The following is a 22304-nucleotide window of genomic DNA, read 5'->3' as shown; positions in this document are numbered from 1 at the left end:
CAGCTGCCAGGCAGCTTTTGGAAAGCTTTTGGAAAGCTTTATCCTATTCTAGAGAAACATCATTTAAAACTGCTTTTATGTCCTACAGTACATCCTCCCACAGTAAGGAAGCATCCCTGGAATAATAACTATTAACTCTGTGGTCACTTATTTCAGATAATCACAGCAAGAACTTCTCAGAAATCAGCTTAATCCAATGGAAAATACAAATTATCAAAAATACAAATATAGGCAAAAGAGCCTCATCAGTTAACTGCTCCCACATTATTCTGTTACTCCTTATTACCTTTGACAGCCAGTTGCTGTATAAGATAGGTCTGCTCATAGCTTTTTCTTTGTCAATGTTGGGGAAGTGTTTCAGTGCAACCATATCAATGTTCTCATCAGTCCAACGTCTCTCTTCATCTTCTACAAGTCTGGAAAAAGAAAAAAATACCACGGCTACAATCCTCTGTAGTGGAAGGATGTGGTCACCTCACATGGCAGTGCTACCAACAAAGTGCTTCTGCACTGCAGTTACTATTCACAAGAGTTAAGCTGAAGTGAAGGAAAGTAGTCCAGCTACTTAACATTGAGCACACTTCAGCTTTCTAATGAAAGTGTAGCAGGTTTTCCCAGTGGGGAAAATAGATTTTGCACTGTTTATTTTAAATTTCACTCTCTCCCATCTCATGTTTCTTACCTGTCCTGGAAGAGACGTAGTGCTTCGTGGGCCCAAATCCTGATAAGGCCTTCAACCGGCAAGGTTTCCAGTGGCCTTAATGCTTCAAATATTCCTCTCACCCATCGAGTCATTTCACGAGGTGAATAGATGTAGTGTGGCTGCGTGTCTTGAGTGAATCTCTCCTAAAAAACCAAACATCTATTAGTTCTATTTATATAACATATATGTAGTAGTTACTTCATCTCAAAATTGTGCCATACTTTTACAGGCCTTCAGTTGCCATACATTACTTTGCTAGCCACATTCAGAAACTTTCATCAGAAATCAAGTAATTAGTTGAGTAGGCGTACATGGGCTATACATGTGAAAGGCAAGCAACGCATGTTAAAGTGCTTTAGCAAAAAGGAAGACTAATTAGAATTTAGGGTTGCAGTCATGGAATTACCTGAGACATTGTGTAGAATTCTACCATAGCAGCAGTAAGAGGTTCTGCATATGTGCGAAGTGATGGGATCAGCCTTAGCATGGCACGATTGAACGTTCCATAGATCTGAGTAAGTGAAGCTGGTCCAGGATAGTCCACGTAAACAACAGGAACGTGTCGTAAAAATCTGAAAGATTAACATATTTGAGAGTCTGATAGGCCAAGTTACAGACTACGCTATTTTACTTGTTTTTCTGCCAAGTTAAAACACTGCTTGATAAAAAATTCACAACAGTAACTGCAGTTGATCAAGGTGGATCACAGTGATTTGGACCAAAAAGAATTCTGCATTTTAGACAGGTGACTCAAATTTAACAATGAGGCCACTGACTGTCAGAATAAGAACCAGCTAGCAGTTACCTTCAGAAGTGAAGAACATGATGTAAGCACAGTTAGTAGTAAACAAGGATATGAAGAATGGATTTCATATTCATTGCCTCCATTTTGACCTGGCTACTCTGTAGCTACATAGAGCTGTTTATCAAATGTATTACCTGTGTGAGAGAGGCTTTCTTCCAGGATCAGTTGGTGGATTACAAGCGCCAACAAACTGAATTCTCTCCAGTTTCACCCACGTCTGATCTGACGTACGGTAGAATCCTCCATGTTCCACCATCTGGAAAAAACAAAACAAGAAACCAAAATCAGCACAACACTAAGTTTCTGTGAAGGTAACTGTTATGATACAGTTAACTTCAATGGAAAACAAACCTGTCTAATGAAGGATATGACTCTCTGTGTGCCATACTTATCCATATCTGGCAAGTTGATTTCATCGCAGAACAGCACCAGCCACTTTCCTAACTGCACAGGAGCCAGCACCACTCCGTTAGGTGTACGCCTGTACTCACAGTAGTGATCAAAAGTTTTCAAGAGCAGTTCTGGAGTAGTAGCACTAGAGAAGTTGAGTCCAACCACCTTAAAATAGTGAAGAGAAAATTAGTTAAGTGAGACTACACTACAGCTTGAAACGGTGTCCTGGAAAACAGGTACCCTACAGCTCACCTTGCCATAATTTTTATTTTTTGCTGTGCTGATATACAACTGATTAAGATGGAAGCACCACTGAATTCAAGCTGGGAAATTGCTTCAGTACAACATCAAGACTAATTCAATCTTTGAGGAAATTAGCAGCTTGCTGCTGCTCACACACACGTGACTGCACACACTCCTGCATACCTCCATATCAGGAAGGGCTCTGAGAGCACTGAAGAGGGTCATGGTCTTTCCAGAACCTGGTGGGCCACAGAGTACCAGAGGTTTGTGTTCTGCCAGCCAGGTATACAGCAACGCTTCATGGCGAACTGTATCTAGGGTTGGTACTACAACATCAGGAGCTGCCACTTTGTGTGTCTCAACTTCAATCTGAGGAACCTTGGTTTGCCATGGCACCCACTCACCCGTAATGGACACCTAAGAACACAACCATCAGAAAACACCATCAGAACTTACAGCAGGAATGTAGTTCAACCTTATTTAAAATATATGCATGTTTATGAACCAGAGCATCTTGTGGCATTGACTTTGATGTGATTATGGGAGCACGCAGCTTAGACCACTGCTCTCTGGAAAGTCAGAAACTGTAGAACTTAAGATTACCTAGTGTTTTATTCTCCATCTTCATCTCCAAAATCTAAATCAAGCTTCCAAGACTACAAAGCAGCAGTGTTTGCATAAGACAAGTTTTACCTCATAGTCAATTATAGGAATGTTGGGTGCAGTTGGCAGCGGAACAGCGGTAATTCTCCTAATGTATTCTCCAAGCTCTGCTCTCATTTTCAGACGGCTGTCTCCAGAGAGAGACCAGAGTATTGCATAGACCAAGTACCTCTGTAGGAAGCAGCAAAAGAAGCTGTTGTTCATACAGCAACAGAACAGAACTTCATGTACAATAAATAAAGTCTAGCTACTGTTCTGACACATCAAAGACAGAAATCACGCAGCAGCGCAGCATCTTCACCTGGATGTAGCGCTCCAGTTGATCTATCTGCATTGGGAAGTCCGGATGGTTGGCATTGTACTGCGCTACGTTACGGCAAGCTTGATGCAACATGGAGAACAGAGAACCAAGGCAGCGCAAACGGGTGAGATCCATAATATGCTCCAACTTGAAAGCGTGTTCGAGTGCTTTGGTTACAAGGCCATTGGATGTGAAATATGGTTGCATTATAGTTGCAGCATCTCTCTGTATCTGTTGGGGGGAAGAGATAAGCACTACTCAAAACATTTGGCTTGCATTTGACAACCAGGAAGTAATTTTGTTTAAAGTTGGAAATGCTTCTTATTTTAACATTCTTTTAAAAAAAGGATTTAACAAGAAAGTCAGCTTTCCTATGAGAAGCTGAGAGAAATCTGAAGTAAACCATGCTTCTCATGATACCTGCAACATTGGGGATGCTGCTTCTTCTCCTTCATCTTCTTTGCCCTTTCGCCTTCGCTGAGCTTCCTCCTCACCTTCATCCAGAGGAATGCTTTTTAGCCTCGCCAGGAAGTTATTGAATATCATGTCTGTACTGAGGACGTCCTCACTGAACCAGACCATACCACACCTTGACACAGTAGCCAAAGTGGCATATTTCAGATCCTGTACCTCAAACATGATACGCACCTGAAGAACACAAAATTAAAACAGATTTTAAAGTTAAAAAAAAACAAACAACAACCACACAAAACAACAACAAACAAAAGAACTCCCCCCAAAACCCTGAAAAATTACCAACCCCATATCTAGACCTTGTTTTAGAAGTCAGCGTGTACTTAGCCTCTGAAGAACCAGCAGCACTGAACTACTATAAGCAAAATTCATCATTACTGCCTTCTAACCTAAACTTTAATAGAATGCAGTGAATTAGTCTCACAGGGTCAGAATAAACCTAACACAAGATGTTGGGTTCCACCAGAGCTCTGAACTCCTGCAGACCTGAGATGAATATTAGCTTGCTTATGGAGGAAACATGAATGGCAACAGCACAACACAAGAAAAAAGCATCAAGTTTGTATGAAATCAAGTCATAAAGTCACATTAAAGAAGGAGCATTACATTTGGTGGAAGGCTGAGACGTTCTCCATTTGGCAGAGTCAGCAGTTTGTTGTCATCCAAAACAGAGTTCAAGTTCTCAACCCATTCAGGGTCTACATCACCATCGAAGATAATCCACTGACGTTTCTGTAACTCACCTCTCACGTTGTCTATGATTCTGTAATTAAAAGAAATGTTTATTGTAGTGTTACAGACAACAGTGAACAAAGACAAAACGAGGCCAAGAAAAAACAGGGCACACATCTACTTCCCACTTTTCATTTGTGCTGCTGAAGACTCACTTTCTCAGGACATGCGTAAACAAGCCATCTGTCCATTCTCTGGTATTTGGATCCAAAGTACCATAGAGGTGATCTTTGCTGATTGCTTTTGGATCAATAATATGAGCAACACCTTCCACACCCTCCAGTCGTTCAAGAGCTTTCAGTAGTACTCTCCAAGCCATGCTCTTTCCACTTCCAGAGGGACCCACCATCATCAATCCATGATTTATCTGTGTAATCTGGTACAACTGAAGAACCTGTGACAGAAAAAACAACATGTGAACAACTTCAGTAGTACTTTGAACCTTCTATTTCTTGCTCAATTAAGGTGAGAAAGTTCATAATAAAAAAGGAATATTAAGTCTTACACATGCATTAATTCCAACTGCACAATGTTTTCGATTTTATGTTTACCTTTTCAACCCACATGCCACCAACTTCTTCTCCATCACCATAGGTAAGGTACATTTCCTGACACACTTTCTTAAGCTCCTCTCTCAGGGCTGTCATCTCCCCACGGTGATACTGCACTCCAGGGAATACATCAGAAAGGAGACTGAACAGCAAAGGAATATCTTCCGCAACCAGTTTTGGTACCATGGTTTCACATACACTTTGAATCAAGATCTGCAGAGAGAATCATGTTTTAGTTAAGGCTAAGTTTTTAGTTTAGTTTTTAATTAAGTTCACTTTGCTGAGGGTGTTCAAAAAGGAGCACTTCCCTGCAAAGTTCACTGATAAGGCACCAAACTAGCAAGGTCTTGATAAGAGCAACCATTAAAGGAGGACTCTGCCTTCAAACTACTTAATGAATTCCTGTTGATTTTTAGTTTATACAACTGTAGTTGCCTCCTCAATATGCTTTTAGAAATAACTAGAGAAGAACTGAGCAGCAATAAAAATTATGAATGCATTAGTCACATAAAAACAAATCTTTTACTATTATTCATGGGATTCTGAGTTCAGCACCTCTTTCACTTAGTGCTTCTAAGCTATCAATTATTACCTCTGAGTAACATAACTTTGCCAATTGCCAAATGCCACAGGGCGTTTGCTTTGCTTAGTTTGCATCCTGCACTTTGTCACAGAAGAGTTCACACCCACGTTACCTCTTGTTCTGGTAAGTTCTCAGCAATTTCTCCTTCATCAACAACTTCACCACGCTCTTCCTTCTCCCGCTTTATCTTCTGAATCCTCTCCCTCTTCACATTACCTGCACTAACCAGCACACTCTTCAGTGCTCTCAAGCCAAAATCGTAGTGACTTTGGGAGGACAGCTGTTCATCACAAAGCCTAAGAATCAAGAAATACAAAATATGGCTCTCAATAGAGACCAACACAACATTCAAGAAAATACATGCCATCGTTTAATTGCTATGCAGTGCTTAGTGAGTTGCACAGAACATTACAAATTAGAACAATAAGCTGTATAATGCAGCTCCAGGAGTAAAACTTGGCACTCACTTGAAGAATGGTACAATCTTATTGGCGAGCACTTCAGCTGTACGGAAACCTTGGGAGTACAGCATGACCTGGGCAATCAGCTGACGGTCTGGTTTTGTCATTGCCAAGCTACGGAACAACTTCTTCAAATTGTCAGGCAGATTCGATCTGCCTGCATAGCCAGGATTCATGGTGATGAAGATAGCCATGTCAGGGCTTACTTTGACCTGTTTGTTCAGCAGCTCACAAGTAATAGGTGTTGCAGCTGAAAAGAGAAGGAAAGCGGTTTCATTCATGACTGTTGGGAGAAATGTAACTGAGCAACAGAACAGCACAAAGGACGCTGAGGATATTACACAACACTACCAGAAATGAACAGGGACATACTCTTGTCATAGTTGGGGTTGGAATGCTCTCGCAAGGCTTCCTGGATGCACTGAACTTGCTGTGAAACGGCAGACAGCATGCGCTCCTCCAGCCGGTTGAACTCATCAAAACAGCCCCAAGCACCCACTTGGCAAAGTCCCACAAAGATGCGTCCCATTGCCTGCACACAGACAAGAAAATTCACTGAAGTAGCACCATCCTTCTTGCCTACGCATAGGCAACAGGAACGGATAACAGTACTTTAGATAGGGCACCCAAAGCAAGGTGGAACTGCACTTGTACACAAGTCAGACTCTTTGTAAGAGCTGTAAAGAATTTAACTGACTTTCAGATATTTGCTGCTTTTTGTTACTACAGTCCTATGGTGCATTCACAAAACAATGGAAGTATATCCACTGCCAGATGCTTTGCTTGTTGGTATTGCTAATGCTAGGTACTGTTCTTGTACTTTATCACAACAGTTACTGAATTACAAAGTGTTTCAGAAGAGCAAATGGGATGGACAGATTCTGATTGCCTTCTAAGCGAGACTCCACACATAAGAGAATATGACGGAGGTCTAAAAGCCATAGTAGTTCAAAATGGCTAAGAATCAGCTTTTCATTTTCTAATACAAGAGCCAGGAAATTGATTAAAGGTGCTCTTTTGTAAAGTGCACAGTAATGCAGTAGAGCTAGCTGGTAGAGAATGCTACAGGAACAAATGAACTCAAGGGGAGAAATAAGTACCTGTAAAGATTCATTGAAACACAAACAGCAAATAACCCATTTAATCCTGGCACTTACTGATCCTGACACCAGTCACAGGTAGGAAGAGAGCTAGGGGCAAGACTATCACATGCCATCCCTGTTCTTATTCCTCTCTAAGTTATCACTTCTTACCATTCCTTCTTACGGTTACCACTATAGGCTAAACACTGACAAAATGAACTCCTGGTCCTAAAAGAACACAGCTGTATAGAAAAACAAATGAACAAGCAAAAAAAAACATACTTGCATTCCATCTGAGTCCAGGAAGGACCAGGATTCCTCATCTGTGTTTTGTGTTTGTATTTACAGAAACTCTTCACAGGACTGCTTTACAGTTAACAGAGAAATTTCATCTGGTTCTCAGCTTGAAAACATTAGTAATTTTACAATATCTGGGCAATATTTTTTAGTTTTGAGTCATCCTTCACACGCTGAGGAGAAGTCTACAGCTTTGCCACAAAGGATAATCTGGTAATCACGCAGCCTCAAACTCTCCTTGGTTCTTCATTAAACTAGCACTACTAAGAAAATTACTTTCCTAAAGCTAGTTCATGTTCCTGCCCTTCCTATTCCCTTCCCTCAATTTACTACTGAACTACCAGCTCTGAAGAAAAAACTAAACCAAACAAAAACAGAAGAACATTGCCCCTGCAAACAATTTTTCACCCCACTTTTGCTTCAGGCATTTTCTGTTATAGAGCACCTGTACAACTACAGGTAACCTGCTCAGTGAAACGTTACACATGATCATTTCAAAAGTAAAAACTGCTGGCTGTTCTGAAGAGGTTCTTAGCACATGTTACCAAAGACCACGTTCTTTTAAATTGAGCAGCTTACCTGGAAGTCAAATGTCTCATCACAGTTGAAAACCAACACAAAGCGGCCGAGCTGATGTCCAAGAGCTTTAACAGATTCTGTTTTACCAGTACCAGCAGGACCTAATTTTGAAGCAAGAGAAATGTGTTTTACTGTTGACAGTCTCACGTACCATTGCCTAACCACATCACCTGCCAGCATACCTATTCCAATGGTACTCAGTAAGGAACCCAAAATTGTTACAGATTCTCCCAAAAGACTGCTTTGTTCTTCAACATCTTAGTTAAAAACATTCTGAAACCTTGGACTAAAGCTATACATTCCAGAGGGTAAGAGTTCATATCTGAAGTTTTTACTGCTCTTCAGACCCAACGTACCAAACGGTGATCCTCCAAGTCTTGCCTCCAGGGCTTGCGTCATTGTCAGGTAACAACGGTCAGTAAGAGGAGTCTGTACTAACTTATCCTGTACACCAAGGTACTCAAAACCATAGTTGAATTTGGCATTTGCCATCTGAATGGAGAGCTGTTGCAACACATCTGTCTGCTTTGGGTCAAAGTAGAACCGCATTTGGCTGAGCCACTCAAAGGACTTGGAGTTGTCGACCTTGCTTCTCAACAGCGATCTCGTAACATCTCTCTGGTGCACCAACTCAGTGATCTGGAAAATGAAGTAACCCCTCAGACTGCAGCAGCACGACTCACTGCCAGTAAAGCCAGGAATTCTACAACTTTTCAGATCAGCACAGTAAACTGCCATCATTCAGAAATCATGAGCTACCAACTATACTGCTTAAAAAGCGTTGATAGAAAGACAGAACTAACAATGTTGACTGCTCTGGCTAAGGACTTTCTTAGCTTTCAGCAAAGCAGTCTGGTCCTCCATTAGTCTGTTAATCCATTATAATGCTGAACAAGGTATTTCACTTCCCAGAAACTATGAAGACAATGCTCCCAAAACAGGTGAGATAACATCCTTTAAAAATCCAAAGGAATAACTCAGAGTGATTTTACTTTCTGCTCCCAACCCTCAATCTCTACTTAGACACAAAAGCATATAGTAATAGCAGCTTAATAAGATATTTTACTTTGGAAAGAAGAAATCATTAACATTTACGTTTGGAACAGGCAGCCTAGTCTATAATATGCCATCACGTAGCAAAATCACAAGAGTTTCAAACCACAGCCACCTACATGTCCAGGGCTTGTTGCTTAAATTGCATTAAACATTTTCCTAGAGGAAAAAAAACAAGCCTCAGACTGATCTTTCTCACTGAATTATTACAGAGCCTCTCTTCCTAACACACAAGAAGAAAGGTGGTTTTTACTTACCAAGTGCTCCAGTTTCCTTCTGCGAAGAGGTGGCTGCTCCATCAGCACAGAGTCTGCCAGCACATTGAGTGTGACCTCAACGTTAGCTAGCACTGACTGGAGAGGACTGCTGTCCTCACCTCCACTCATACCATTCAGGGCCGACTCAACGTTTTCAGACCATGCAATCTGGGCTGACAGGACAACAAGCTGAGCCTGTGTAACAAAAAAATCCTCATCAGACAGTTTTCTTCACTGCAGTAACTAAGCTGCAGGATATTCCATGTTGATACCTGGAATTTGTCAATCCAAGAGATGTACACTGTTGGATCAATTGAAGTTGCTTTTCCAAAGATTTCGACTTCAGTAACAGATTCCGCAAGCAACTTGGCAAGGGTCACTCTCATTTCTTTCTCAACCAGAGTGAGCCACTCATTAATTTTGGGATGTTCTGTGATGGAGACTGGGGTTTTGAACAGCACCTGGAAGAATGAGCTTTAAGTCAATCTATATTCACATATTTACAAAATTTTAATTAGAGAGAAACAATGCAGATCTACCTCCTCTCCTTCACGTGAGGATATGCCCAGAACCACAGAATTATCTTCATTGAGAATGATGCTAGAAACGCCAGCAAACATCTTCTTGAAGTGTTTCTGAAGCTTAGCAACGTTCTTGCTGTTTCCAATGATCTCAAGCAAATCTTCATCACCAACAAAGTAAAACCTAATAATTATTTAAAATTAGATCTGTTTCAAAACTCCAACTATCAATTTTCTCTATTTATAGACATGGACATTTCACAGACTGACGCTACATGGGAGTAACTGACACTTAACTCTCCAGTACTGTAAGAGGGCAAGAACCATAAATTCACCAGAAGAGCGAGCTCAGTTCTAAAACCTAGCTTCAGTTATTGTAACAGCATCCATACAATACTGCATATGTACTTCATACTGTGGAGCATTTAATTTACTTATCCATCTCTGAAACATCCACAGCAGTACTTGGGAATTCTCTTACACAGGCAGAACTTCCACTTTTGTATGTTCTCTTGCTAAGTCACTCATATTCTCTCATGTTAAGCAACAGAGCAGTTGATGACTAGGGATAACTCAGAACCAGTAACTTAAATACTAGATTGTGACAGTTCAGATACTGTTCTTCGGTCTCCCAAATTAAGCAGTTCAGAAAACAATCTGTAAGTTTATAGAAATCAGCTGCAATGACTCTTACACTTCTGAATCCCTAAAACCAGAAATTTCAGTTCCACTTCTTGAGAACTGAATTCAGTATTTTGAGGTCACAAATATACAGGTATAACACCTTATTTATACGCAGTACATTAAGACTGGCAGAGGCTTTATATAACAGTACACTATTCCTGTATGAAACAGCAAGTTACTTTCTCCCACAGTCAACTTCTTACCGAGGGAAAGAGGACCTCTCCCTTTCCAGGTATTCTCCCAGCGCCTTTTGGATCTTCCCAAGCAAGTCTGCCAGTCTCTCCAGTGATCTCTGCACACCTTGTATGTTGAGAACATCCATCACAAGAGGAGATTTGGACACTTTTTTCATGAGTGCCAGAAACTCAGTGCTGATGCTGCAAGTAAAATAACAGTACTTCAGTGTAAATTCACTCACTTCAGGCTGACAGATCTCCGAAGTTATTTCTCTAATTGTTGCAGCTACCCTATGGAACACAAGACTAAATTACAAAACCAGCTCTTCACTTATTTCAAAATACCACCACCAAAAAAAATACAGCTTCTTTGCAAAGTTAACTCCATCACTTCCACTGCTGAAGGCTGATTTTCTTCATTTCCTGCAAAGATGCATCAAAGTGATTCTTTGATTTGATAGGAAGTGTGTGGAATAAACATAGACAAATCAATGACTTAAAGCAGAGGAAGAAACCAGCACTTTAGGGTAACATGAAAGGCTATGGAAACAGATGTAAGCTTGCTTTTTGATAGCCACAGTGCCAGAAAAATTCCAGAGTGAACTGACTGGAACTCAGAAAAAACACCTGAACTCAAATCAACCTTTAAAACTGCCTGTTACCCTTTTTATTACAAGCCTTTTTCTGTCACTGTTGTCAACAGGTAGTTTTTGCTTTATTTATTTGCTTAACGAACTTAAGTTCGCAGCAGGGTTGTAATCCAAGCAGTCGGGGCATTTTGGCTTAAGAAAGTGCTACACTGAAGTTATGAAGCAGTAGACCTGTTCAGATAGGTAAGAAAGCAAAAAAGCAATCAAGAAGTTACCTCTGGAACCGTTGGGTCTCCACTGGCAATAAGTGCTTGATGTCTGCACTACCAGTGAAGATACCCTCCAAGTAGACCCATCGCCTCTGGACGTCTATCCAGACATCAAAGAGCGCCATGATCCGGTTCAGTTTATCTTCCCAGCTGAGGGCATCCTCCTCAAACACCTGAAGTTTAAATGGTACATGAACGCTCATTTTAATAATACCAGGACCAGTACCTGTTAGCAGGAAACCACTTACAAGTAATAAAGTATGCACACGCAATTAATTGTCAACCAAAATACACGACAGGGAAGTCAGAATCCAATGAAGATTGTTTAGTTTTTCTCTCCCATTTACCTTGTAGTATGGTGACAGCTTCATAGCTGACACGCTATTAATGTGCTCTTTCACTTTGTTGAAAAGGTCATCCCATCCTCGAATCAATCGACATTTGTTCTGGTAATTGACCAAATCCAGTTCATAGGTATTCCATACTTCTCTTATCTGAAGGGAAAGACAGGTGAGATAAGGCATCAATTACTTCTGCTTCAGCATAATTACAAAGTAGAAGTCTGTTAAGAGTAATCAGGTTTTTCTTTTTTATTCAAGGATTCTGAGTTCATGCTCAAGTTGTTATTAAAGATAGAGAATACAACACTACCAGCATTTTTAGAAGTCATTAGTGAGGACTGCTCTTCCAAAATGATTCAAGTGTCATCCCCAGAATCTTTCACAGCTTTAAGCTGTTCCCAAAAAAACAGTGTTCCATGGAGTCTGCGCACTTCTGTCAACAGCTTAGATTGAGTTTACTACTTAAGTGTCAGCTACCTGTCAGAACAGCTTTGATTTGACAATAAGTGCATACACAGAAGAGTTGCTACTAGCCTGTTTCAAGAACTCCTCCAAAGCCATTTCTCCCTGTGCCACGAGCAGTACATCTTTGACGATTGCTTCATTTCTCTGTAAATCAACGTCCCAGATCTGCCCCAGGGTCAGTTCTGAGACAACCCAGTTAACATGAAGCCTCTTCATCAGCTGTTTCCAGTGACGATCTTTGAGTGCCTCTGATTTCAGTTCAATAACTAACATGTTTATCTGCAGAAGACAAGAAAGCAGGTTACTCCTTGGAACACGAACTACAAAACTGAGGCATTTTAGAAATGAGTGCAATTTACCTTCATGTAGCCTTTCAGAAGTCTCTGAACGTACTCGTAGGAGGCGTACTGTCGCAAGCGGGCAGGGAAATTCTTCAGTTGGTTCAGCAGAACATCTAGGTTTTGTCGAAGCTGCCAATAACAAAATAAATATTTCTCTATGCATATGATTGCATTCATAAAAGTAAGCATCTTATTTCAGAGAGGTTTCTGTGAAAAAGTGTAATCTATGGCACAGCTTTTTCAATGTTGCAGTTATCTGTGTAAGATGGGTTGCTCTGGTGCTGAGAATACAATTTTATTTGTCCAACTGAGATTTAAGAAATTCTATTGTCACAGGGAGTTTATTTGGCTTAGTGTTCCTTTTGCTTTCTACCTCCTGAGCACTTAAACAAAACTGATGCTGTTCATCCAGCTGTAAGATGAAGTTCCCTTATTGAGGTCCAACAGCCTACTTAAAACCAGCAGAGCACATACACATATGCTCTCTGTATACGGTCCAACCTCATTAATGGAATCACACTGGAGAATTATGTAACTTGTGACAAACGCTGTGATTTTCAGCTTAGCATTTCAAGAAACATGCTCATGAGATGCATGCAAAGGTACATAAACAGTGCAACTGGAATGTGACAACTGAGAACTTCTATCTCAAGAAGTCTAAATTCACACACGCTTTCAGTACTTATATGGCTTATGTGAACAGCAGCGTAGTACCTTGCGAGGCTGCACTGAAACCCAGGGCTGCTCTTTCATCTGATCAATCTGCTCCCAGACCTTCGAGAGTTCAGACCAAACGCCTTTGAGATCTTGCAACTCTTCTAGGGCTACCTAGAGTAAAAAAGGAACCAAACATCAGCAATTAGTTTCCATTTCCTCACAGTCAATAGCATGGGGGAGTTAGAAAGAACCTCTGAACATGTCAAGAACAGTTAGCCTGCTAATTCAACAAGACTGCAATAGAAAGTGACCCAGCACAGATTCCTGCATTTTCTGTCACCTAATAGCTTCACAAGAGTAAGGCAGTCATAGAAGAAATGATGGACAATCTTTCAGGCTAGAATTGATTGACAGTGGAGACTGCATCTTGATACAATTACTTAATAATACAAGTCACTTTATAAAAGGAAGAAATAAATGGAACTGAACCATTTTGCCATGAGTCTGACAAGAAGCTGTGTGAATAGGTTATACCTGGACACGTTCTTCACTGCCGCTGAGCAATCCTGTATCTGTTAGTTCCAGAGCCTCCTTGGCCTTTGCACACTTCTCACGATCATCTTTCAGCCTCCCAAATTTTCCTTCATAAATGGTAAGAGCCTGAAGAGCCTCTTCTGGGCGCAAATTACCCTAAAGTTTGGAAGAGATGTATTAACCCAAAAAGTTCGCAGTCAAGTTGAAGCTAACTTAAAAGCAAGGACTGAATACAAAATGTTGGTCTGTCTCTTTTTTTTTCTTTTTCCCCATTTCCAGCATACTGATAAGAAGGCCAAATACAAATCCAGAAAAAGCCTATCCCACTTTTAAATGCAGTGTTTTGCTTTACTGAATATCACTTTAGGGAAGGCAAAAATAAGAAATAAAAAAAACCAAAACACCAACTTTTCAGAGTTTTTCTACATATACACCCTTTTACTGATCATTTCATACTGATGTGGGTCAAAGTTTCGTTAGTAACTAAAGCTGCCTGGCTTTTTGTACTTAAGATATTTCAGATTTTAAGGATAAACTTACCTCCACCAAACAAATAAACAAGTGAGCTAATGAACAAACAACAATGGAATCCTCACAAAGACTCACCATCATGCATAATGAAAAATTGAAAACAAACAAACAAACAAACAAACCATTAAAATGAACTGCCTACTTCTTGTTGAGTGCCAAAAAACCATCTCATTTGGTGACTGAATATTAATTATCAGTACTTACTGTTACAGGCTTTGTTTTCTCCCAGTCCGCTAGCAAGTCAGTTGTTCTGCTCTCTACTGCCCGATCCTCCTGAACTATCTTCATCTGCAGGTTTGCTACTTGCTGTTGAATGGCAGAATCCTTCCGACGCATGATGTCATTAAAGGCACCCCATTCTCCCTCAATGTTGTCAATGTACAGCCAAGAGGATGGAAACTGGAACCTCTGTTTCTCAAGCAACCGCTGACCATTGCGATACAGCTGTAGGAGACGGTGATTCAAAGTTAGTTTCACCTTTTTAACTGATGGCACAAGACTAACTACTCAACACGTTTTAACAAGCACTCACTACAGACTCCTCAGAACAGGAAGTTCAAGTCTATTCTCAGGAGGACTTGAATGCTGTGAAGCTATGCTTGAATGTCATTACTTCACTTAAGAATGAAGTCCAACATTCTCAGAAATAAGAAACGTTGAGCAAGGTAACATACCTCCACTTGCTTTTCAAACTGTTTGATTTTACGTTTCAGGGACTGCACGTATGTTATGAATGTCACTGCATCCGATGTGCTGGCAGTATCCACTGAATGCTGCTCCAGCTCTTGACGGGACTGCGTAGGGCAATAAGTCAGCATTTCAGAAAACAAGAGCAAGTTCATCTGAAAGTGAAAAACTACAGACAGATAAGAGTCTTACCTTGGAAATTTGTGAATGAAACTCCGTCATATTCTGACCGAGCATCTGGCCAAATTTGCTGAGCACTTCCTTGTGCCAGGAGTCATACTTCAAGTTCACCTTTGATTGTACCTGCAGTTGAACAAGGTTACATAATAGTTATTAGTCCTGTTATTTTCTCTTACGCACCTCGAATTTTAATGCATTTGTCACAATCAATAACTGCAATTTCTTACCTTTCCATAGTCTATCACAACAGGTCCAAATTCCTTTCTAGTTTCTGCATTGTCAAATGTTCCTCTGGCCTTTCTTATCTGAACTAAAAGGGCTTGCCACTTATTTAGGTCTTCTCCAAGGCGGTTGTATATGTTTTCAGCCTGCATATCCCACAGGCACTGGTACTGCAGCCAAACCTAATAAAGAAATTTCACATTTCTAACTTTTCCAGTACATTTTAAAAGATGTTCCTTCCAACCCTGAAAATTCCTAATGAAAATGAGCAAAGTCCACATTCATCTAAGTGCACTACGTAGTGTCAGCCTCCTACCTTGACGTACTGTTCCACTTCCGTCACAATTCCCTCAACAGCACGGTACGCCTCCTCCAGGGCTGCAAGGCCATCAGGCATCCGTGTTAATCCATTACGATAGAACTTCTCTTCCTCAGACAGCTCATAATGCACTCCAACCTGAGAATTACATGTGATATATATGAATTTTAGAGTACTTGCATTCAGTCCTTCAGTAACACGCTAATGCTGAATGCATTTAAGTGCAAAGCAAAAAGAACCGCTCAGACGTAGCTACTGACACTCACCTGGTATCTCTGACTTTGAATTCTTGGTAGTGACAGGATTACTGTCTGCCATGAAAACAATTCTTGATAAAGTTTGTACCTGCACTCTTCAATTGGTGGATTCAAGTATATCACCTGGTTGGTTATTCTTAGCTCGTGTACGATGTTCTGCAGAAACAGTGAACATAGTCAGCTCTACTGGAAGATGCTACTACAACCCATGCTGACAAGACTTTGGGACTTCTTGAAGTAGCATGCACTCTTGGAAAGCAACTAACACTTATATGGGTGAAACTTAGTATTTCTTCAAAATCAGATGCAGAAAAAATGTTTACCTCCCATAAAAGCCGGAGCTAAAAATCACTACATTGAATAACCAGCAATGAAAGAAAAAAACAAATACCCCCCTCCCCACACACACATACACAAACAAAAAGCCACAGAACAAAGTACCGGTCACTTACCTTGATCTTAGGTTCTCCACCAGGCTTATGGCTCACTTGTGGAGCATCTGTATCCATGTCAACTTCTGCTTTGTCATCTGCTTGCCCCATAAGAACTTGGGTCCAGGCTCTCAGCCCGGCTTGCAGGCGAACACCCAGGATTCTCTCAATCTACAAAAAGGAAGCTGCATTGGAGAACAGCTGCACAGTGCTGAGCCTCACTGTCAGCATATTCTGACACCAGATACACTGTGATGCCTCAAAGAACCAAGTGCTCCCTTACCAAGCTACTACATGCAAGAGATCTAAGAGTTTTGGTAGGCTTTTTGGTGAACACCAACTCAAGGGTTCTGCTGTTGTTCTGTTGTCATGGACATAATGGAATTAAGCAAGTTTAACTGCTTTCAAATTGGCCTAGTGTCCAACAATTTTAAACACTACTAAGGTAAACAGATTTCACTACCAGCACAGAAAATGTTGCCCATCCCTTATTGACCTTACTGCTAAGCATGTTCTACACAGTCAAACACAATCAGACTTGTTTCTTCCAAGGAACTTCCTGGAGTTCATTGATCCCAAAAGATAACAGCTGAAAACAAACAAGCATTCCATCATCTGCACAAATATTATATGCACCTGATTATATTTTTTCCTCCAAATAAATACTACTTGATCTGAAACATACCTCCATATCCAGCTTATTGACCCAGATTGGCAAGTTTGAATATGAATGGAGATTTAAATCATCCACAGCTTTCTGGACCCTGTTCAAGATTTCAGAGAAAGTCTTGTGATCATACATGCATGTTTCCAGCGATCTCACTTCCAGGTCTATTTTCTCTTCAATAATCAGCAGATCATCCACCTAACGAAAAGGTTTAAGAACAAAGACAACATTTAGCTTGAGAGGTTAGAGAGACAACATCTATGCAGAAATGGTTAGTCAGGTTTTTTTTATTTTGGATGCACTAAGTCAATCAATTTCAGTTCTACTAAAATATCCATTTAGCTGACCAATTTGTGTTAACTCAACTGATCACTTCACTGAAGAGCTACTGAAGCAATACCGAGCAGCTATCACAGTCCACTTTTGCTTAATGACTCATTAGTGGAGTACTAAAGTTCAGAATTTGAAAGATAAAGGGTGCAACAAACCTTTTCCTGGAAACTGAAGACAGTCTCAGCCAAACGCTGCACATATGGATCAAGTTTGTATGACTCCCACACAAGTGCAATTCCTTCTGCAATCAAAGCCTGCACCTCCTTTTTCAAGCCAGCAACCAGAAGTGAGATAGTATTACGCTCTTCCACTTTCTCACACGTTCGTTCATACGTACGGACGCTTTCAATCAGGGAAATGGCAAATGGATAGAGCTGGTTTGCCTGGTGAGCTTTGTTGACAATTGCTAGAGGAACACGGAAACCCAGCCACTTCAGGTTTCGCACTTCTTTTGAAAGTGTAATTATTTCTGGAAGGAAGTTGACTTTCAGTTTTAGGACATTTCCACTTCGACCTCTAACACGAGTACTTTCAATGGTGAAGATACGACCAGACACGCCAAGATTGCGCTGCTGAACTTTTCTTGCCCAGTCATCAAAGATCTCTTGAGTGTTGAGCTTCATGCGAAAGCTATCTCCATCTTGCTTTAATTTCTGACCTTCTACATGGTTCTCCCAGCCCTTGCCAAGGACGTCCTCAACACGCTTCATGTAAGCAGTGAGCTGTCTATCAATCTGTTTTGCCCAAATTATGGACCCAGACACCGGAGGCAAGTCACGAACATGGCTCATTTTACAAGCTTGACTTTGGGGGTATTGTACCTTAAATTTGTCATGAAGAGACTCAATGTCATCTTTCACACGCTGAATCAGTTGTGTTTGATATTCACGAATGGCACCTCGAATGTGAGGCCTGACGAACAAGGCATTAAACCGAGAGAAGATCCTGAACATTTCATTGGCATTCTTTGCTGTACCAAGCTGGTCTCTCAGGCGGGCAGTTATTCTTGTTTCAACCCTATCAATTCTTTCATCGTATCTTTTCATTGCTGCCTCCCAGGCTTCTGTACCTTCTTTGGAAACGTCTAACCCATCCACTTCCTTGACGTTCTCATAAGCGAGATTGACTTCTTCAATGGCATTAGCATCTGCAGCATCAAAAAGCACTTCTGCTACTTTCATATCTTGAGGTTCAGGTACATCTCCTTGATTTTGTTGGGCAACAGCAGTTACCTGCGTTAAAAAACAGTTAATGAGTCAGCTGCCTCAAATTTTACCTAGAAATAGCTAAAGCCAGCCCATTCTCACAAGCACTGCAAAGTTACATGTTAGTACCCAAACCCTTAGCAGAGTTTTAGTAATATTTCAGATTTAAGTTCCATGAAGAACAGAACTAATTACCTTATAAACTTCCACCACTGTGCAGCATAAACTCATTTTTCACTATGCTCTAGCCAAGCTTGTATATATACATATATACACACACACGTCTTACTGTGCACGTATATACACACTAATTAATCTCCTCTATTTTAAGTCTCTTGCTATGCCTATCAACATGAATATGGTCACATAGGATGTCAAATATGTCAGAGTTAAGACTAAGACTTTTAGCAAGCGTTTTGGAAAGGAAAGTGAATTTCCAACTTGAAGAGCTATTTCCTGAATTTGTATTTAACCTGACCACTTTAGAAAGAAGACCGGGTGTGCAGAAGCAGTCTCTGCCAGCCTGTAACTGAAGTTTCATTTCCCCTTCCCTTGCTACTCTTCTACAGAATTTTAGTACTACAGTACAACACGACAGAATGTTAAGACACACAATAAAACACCTGGGGGAAAAACTGAACAACTGACACCCAGATACCAGGACTAAGCATTTACAGTCACCTAGTTCAAGATAACACCCCCTTTCCTCCTCATCATTACATATATTACCTGTAAGCAGGAAAGCACATAGCTCTTCTGCCTGGTAACAATCAAGATTATTACCTGAGGTCGCAAGACTCTCACAATGACTGCTCTCAGCTGCTCATGCTGGCGCCTGAATTTCCTCATTTGATCAAGACGAGACTGGAGTTTCCTATGAGCAGGACTGATACGCCACACCATCTTCAGGTTCTCTTCCCTTTTTCTTTTCACAATATCTCTCAATAGAACTTGCAGCTTCTCATATTCATCATCCCAGGTTTGGAAAACTTCGAAGCATGCAACCATTACCTGAAGAAAGTTTCAAGATACGAACTTTAGCTGCCAAGTGAAGTATCTCTTTATAGTCACTACTCAATGCAAAAACACAGCTGCTGCCATTGCAAAACCCCAAAGCGTACCTTTTCAAACTCTTCATAGGCAACATGCATCAGTTTTCTGGTTCCCAACACTTTAAGCAGCTGAGAGCTCAGATCTCTTGAAATAGCCTCCACTAAACGCAATGCCCTTTGGATTGGATACTTTGTGTTTCTGATTTTTCTCAAATGGGTAAATATTGCAACAAGGGCCTGCCTTATTTTGTCTAGCTCAGTAGCAGACAGCAAGTCATTCAGCGGAAAATCTTTCATCAGTGGATTATAGTCATTCACAGTTTCCAGAGCCTGTTTTAGACCTAAAAGCAAAAGATGTTTTGATTTAGAACTTTTCATTTCGTTAATCCAATCTGCACAAGACAGCAGCTTTAATGAGACCAACATTCCTCTACAAAGCGCTGTTCTTTGTACAACACTGACATTTCAGAACAGGTTTTCCAGAGAACATCTGAAGAACACGAAGATGATGGTAAAAAGATTTATGGAACAAATGTTTTACCTGTGTCTGTATCAAAGCTGACAGTAGCATGGAAACGTTTGCCATGCTTCAGAATATCCAGAGTTAAAAGAACCTCTGGACTTTCACGTTTTTCCTGAATACGATACAAAGCACGCTCCAAGTTTAACCAGAAGCTGATCTCCTGCAACGCAGTGCCTGATGCAGGATCTCGATCTAGTTTGGTCACCTTAAAAATAAAGAAAAAACAGGGAGTGAGGAAGGGAAAAAACCATTTCACTTACATGGTTCTGCTGCAAAACCTTGCTCTATTACTAAATATAACTGGGACATATAACATCTACTAGGATTTAATGTTTACTGTTCCCATGAAGAAAATAAAAAAGTAGGTGCTAATTCTGGGTGCAAGAAGAACAGCAGAGCTCCTTTGTGTAGTAATAGGCAGGAGTACAACAAATTGTGAGACAGAAGTGGAGCAATTGTTCTGAAGTGGTTGTGGATGCACCTGGAGAAACATCAGAACAAAACAAAAGTCCTGTTTCTCTCAACTTGCTGTACAGATTTGAGGAATGGTTACAAACTTCACTGGGAAACTGCCAGTTATGTGCAGATGTTTTATCCAGTAGAGATAACATGGTCACATTCTCAACTGCCTACAGAATAATTTATACTAGTCTCAACATTTAGACAAGGCTTAGCCTAGTCTAGAATTAGACCAGAGTCTTTGATGCCTTAGAAAAGCAGTCTCAGATATTCTGCACGTAGTGCTACATTACCAGTTTCACCATGAAGACACACAGTGGGCTTTTTCACGGTGCTGCACAGAATCTCCCACACAGTCTGGCACCTGTCTTCTTACCTTCTGTATCTCTCTAATCCAGCGATTGACTCCAGACTGCAGCTGATTGAGGAACAGAGGATCCTCAGCCTTCTCACCAAAATCTGTAACCTTTGGTTTTTCTCCACGTTCGTAACACTGCTTGGCAACATTAGTAATGGTTGCGTGAATTGGCAGACTGATCTCCGGAATTTCAATATTCTGCTGCAGATGCAAGAGGCCCATTTCAAGTTCTGCAATCTTCTTCTCAACTGAAGGAGCCATCTTATCGCCATCCCTGAAAGAGCACAGAGCGCTCTGTTTTGGCACAGAGTCAAAAAACCATCCTGGTCATTCCCCTGCCCCTTTGGGTCAGCAGTAGCTTCATATACAACTACACACTTAAACACTTTCACTTACGACTTGCCTTGGTCATTGTCTTTGCTGTTTTGCATTGAACACTTGCTTTTATCTGTCAGTAGAAAAGTGCAGCAATTATATTGAATTACCTGTCTGCTTTGCCAGACTCTCTGATATAGGACTTGAAAAAGGGAGCAACAGCACTGCTAATGAAAGAGTGTAGTGTTTCATACGGTGAATCTTCACTGAGAGTGAGCACTCTCAGTTGGAGCGACACTGGTTTGTCGGCATCAATCACTGGTGTGCGCTTAATGAATGCCAGGCTGCAGAACAGAGAGGAGAGTTTTACCATTTGAAACCTGGAGCCAGAACAGCTTTAACCCGACTGCAAGTTCAGTTCACAGGACATAAATGCTAACCTCCATCTCATACTTTACAATCCTGCTTCTGGGGCTTGAAAACAAGGCTTCCAATAAACACATCTTAATTCTGAAGTATTCAGCTGTCACTACGCACCCACTGTACATGGACACTAGAGGCACTCACCTTAACAAGCTTCGTATAGAAATGCAACACGTAATGGCCAAACAAAAACATAATATTGCTGAACCCCAGTTGCAGGTGTGTTGTATTTATACGTATGCTTATGAAATAAGACAATTTCCTTTATGAATGTAACCTCAGAACTATTAGTTTTCTCAAGTCCATCCCTTGTGATGCATTTGCTTTATCAGAGCCTACCCACTGAAAAGTCACTGCCCCCCTGAAAAGCATCTGCCTGCTAGTGTAGCTTTTGCTTCAACAGGGTAAAAACATCAAGATCTATTTTACTAACTCACCTGTTTGATTTTATTCCATAATGTATGTCATTGCTGATACTGTAAGAAATGAACTCTTTTTCCTCTTCTCCTTCATCTCCCACATCCTCTGCAAAAAATACGCTACGTAAAAAACGTTTTATTTTTAAAACCTCTGTTGTCCCCTCTCAA

At 40.8% G+C, this 22304-nt stretch overlaps 1 protein-coding gene across 1 annotated transcript in view; it reads right to left on the bottom strand.

Annotated features, from left to right (window-relative positions):
* The window catches only part of DYNC1H1 (dynein cytoplasmic 1 heavy chain 1), a 42290-nt gene that overhangs the window by 17500 nt on the left and 2486 nt on the right, over nt 1-22304 (bottom strand). Inside the window, exons 2-43 of the mRNA XM_052696811.1 lie at nt 22155-22242; nt 21465-21638; nt 20998-21253; nt 20181-20367; nt 19709-19980; nt 19371-19598; nt 17538-18614; nt 17068-17247; nt 16404-16553; nt 15961-16107; nt 15692-15832; nt 15381-15557; nt 15166-15276; nt 14961-15080; nt 14491-14730; nt 13756-13911; nt 13279-13392; nt 12583-12693; nt 12293-12502; nt 11765-11911; nt 11424-11590; nt 10586-10759; nt 9717-9882; nt 9450-9638; nt 9178-9372; nt 8224-8506; nt 7868-7968; nt 6282-6441; nt 5916-6159; nt 5561-5744; nt 4866-5078; nt 4470-4708; nt 4189-4345; nt 3529-3756; nt 3109-3339; nt 2838-2978; nt 2328-2561; nt 1860-2066; nt 1643-1764; nt 1110-1275; nt 683-846; nt 287-416 (exon numbers count right to left, since the gene is read on the bottom strand). Coding sequence (XP_052552771.1) covers nt 287-416; nt 683-846; nt 1110-1275; nt 1643-1764; nt 1860-2066; nt 2328-2561; nt 2838-2978; nt 3109-3339; nt 3529-3756; nt 4189-4345; nt 4470-4708; nt 4866-5078; nt 5561-5744; nt 5916-6159; nt 6282-6441; nt 7868-7968; nt 8224-8506; nt 9178-9372; nt 9450-9638; nt 9717-9882; nt 10586-10759; nt 11424-11590; nt 11765-11911; nt 12293-12502; nt 12583-12693; nt 13279-13392; nt 13756-13911; nt 14491-14730; nt 14961-15080; nt 15166-15276; nt 15381-15557; nt 15692-15832; nt 15961-16107; nt 16404-16553; nt 17068-17247; nt 17538-18614; nt 19371-19598; nt 19709-19980; nt 20181-20367; nt 20998-21253; nt 21465-21638; nt 22155-22242 — 8381 coding nt within the window. The remainder of the gene's footprint in view (nt 1-286; nt 417-682; nt 847-1109; nt 1276-1642; nt 1765-1859; nt 2067-2327; nt 2562-2837; nt 2979-3108; nt 3340-3528; nt 3757-4188; nt 4346-4469; nt 4709-4865; nt 5079-5560; nt 5745-5915; nt 6160-6281; nt 6442-7867; nt 7969-8223; nt 8507-9177; nt 9373-9449; nt 9639-9716; nt 9883-10585; nt 10760-11423; nt 11591-11764; nt 11912-12292; nt 12503-12582; nt 12694-13278; nt 13393-13755; nt 13912-14490; nt 14731-14960; nt 15081-15165; nt 15277-15380; nt 15558-15691; nt 15833-15960; nt 16108-16403; nt 16554-17067; nt 17248-17537; nt 18615-19370; nt 19599-19708; nt 19981-20180; nt 20368-20997; nt 21254-21464; nt 21639-22154; nt 22243-22304) is intronic.

This window comes from Tympanuchus pallidicinctus, unplaced genomic scaffold, assembly GCF_026119805.1.
Source record: "Tympanuchus pallidicinctus isolate F22 unplaced genomic scaffold, pur_lepc_1.0 scaffold3, whole genome shotgun sequence".
NCBI lineage: Eukaryota > Metazoa > Chordata > Aves > Galliformes > Phasianidae > Tympanuchus > Tympanuchus pallidicinctus.
The sequence above is the reverse complement of the archived record's forward strand: the minus strand, read 5'-3'. Positions and strand labels throughout refer to the sequence as shown.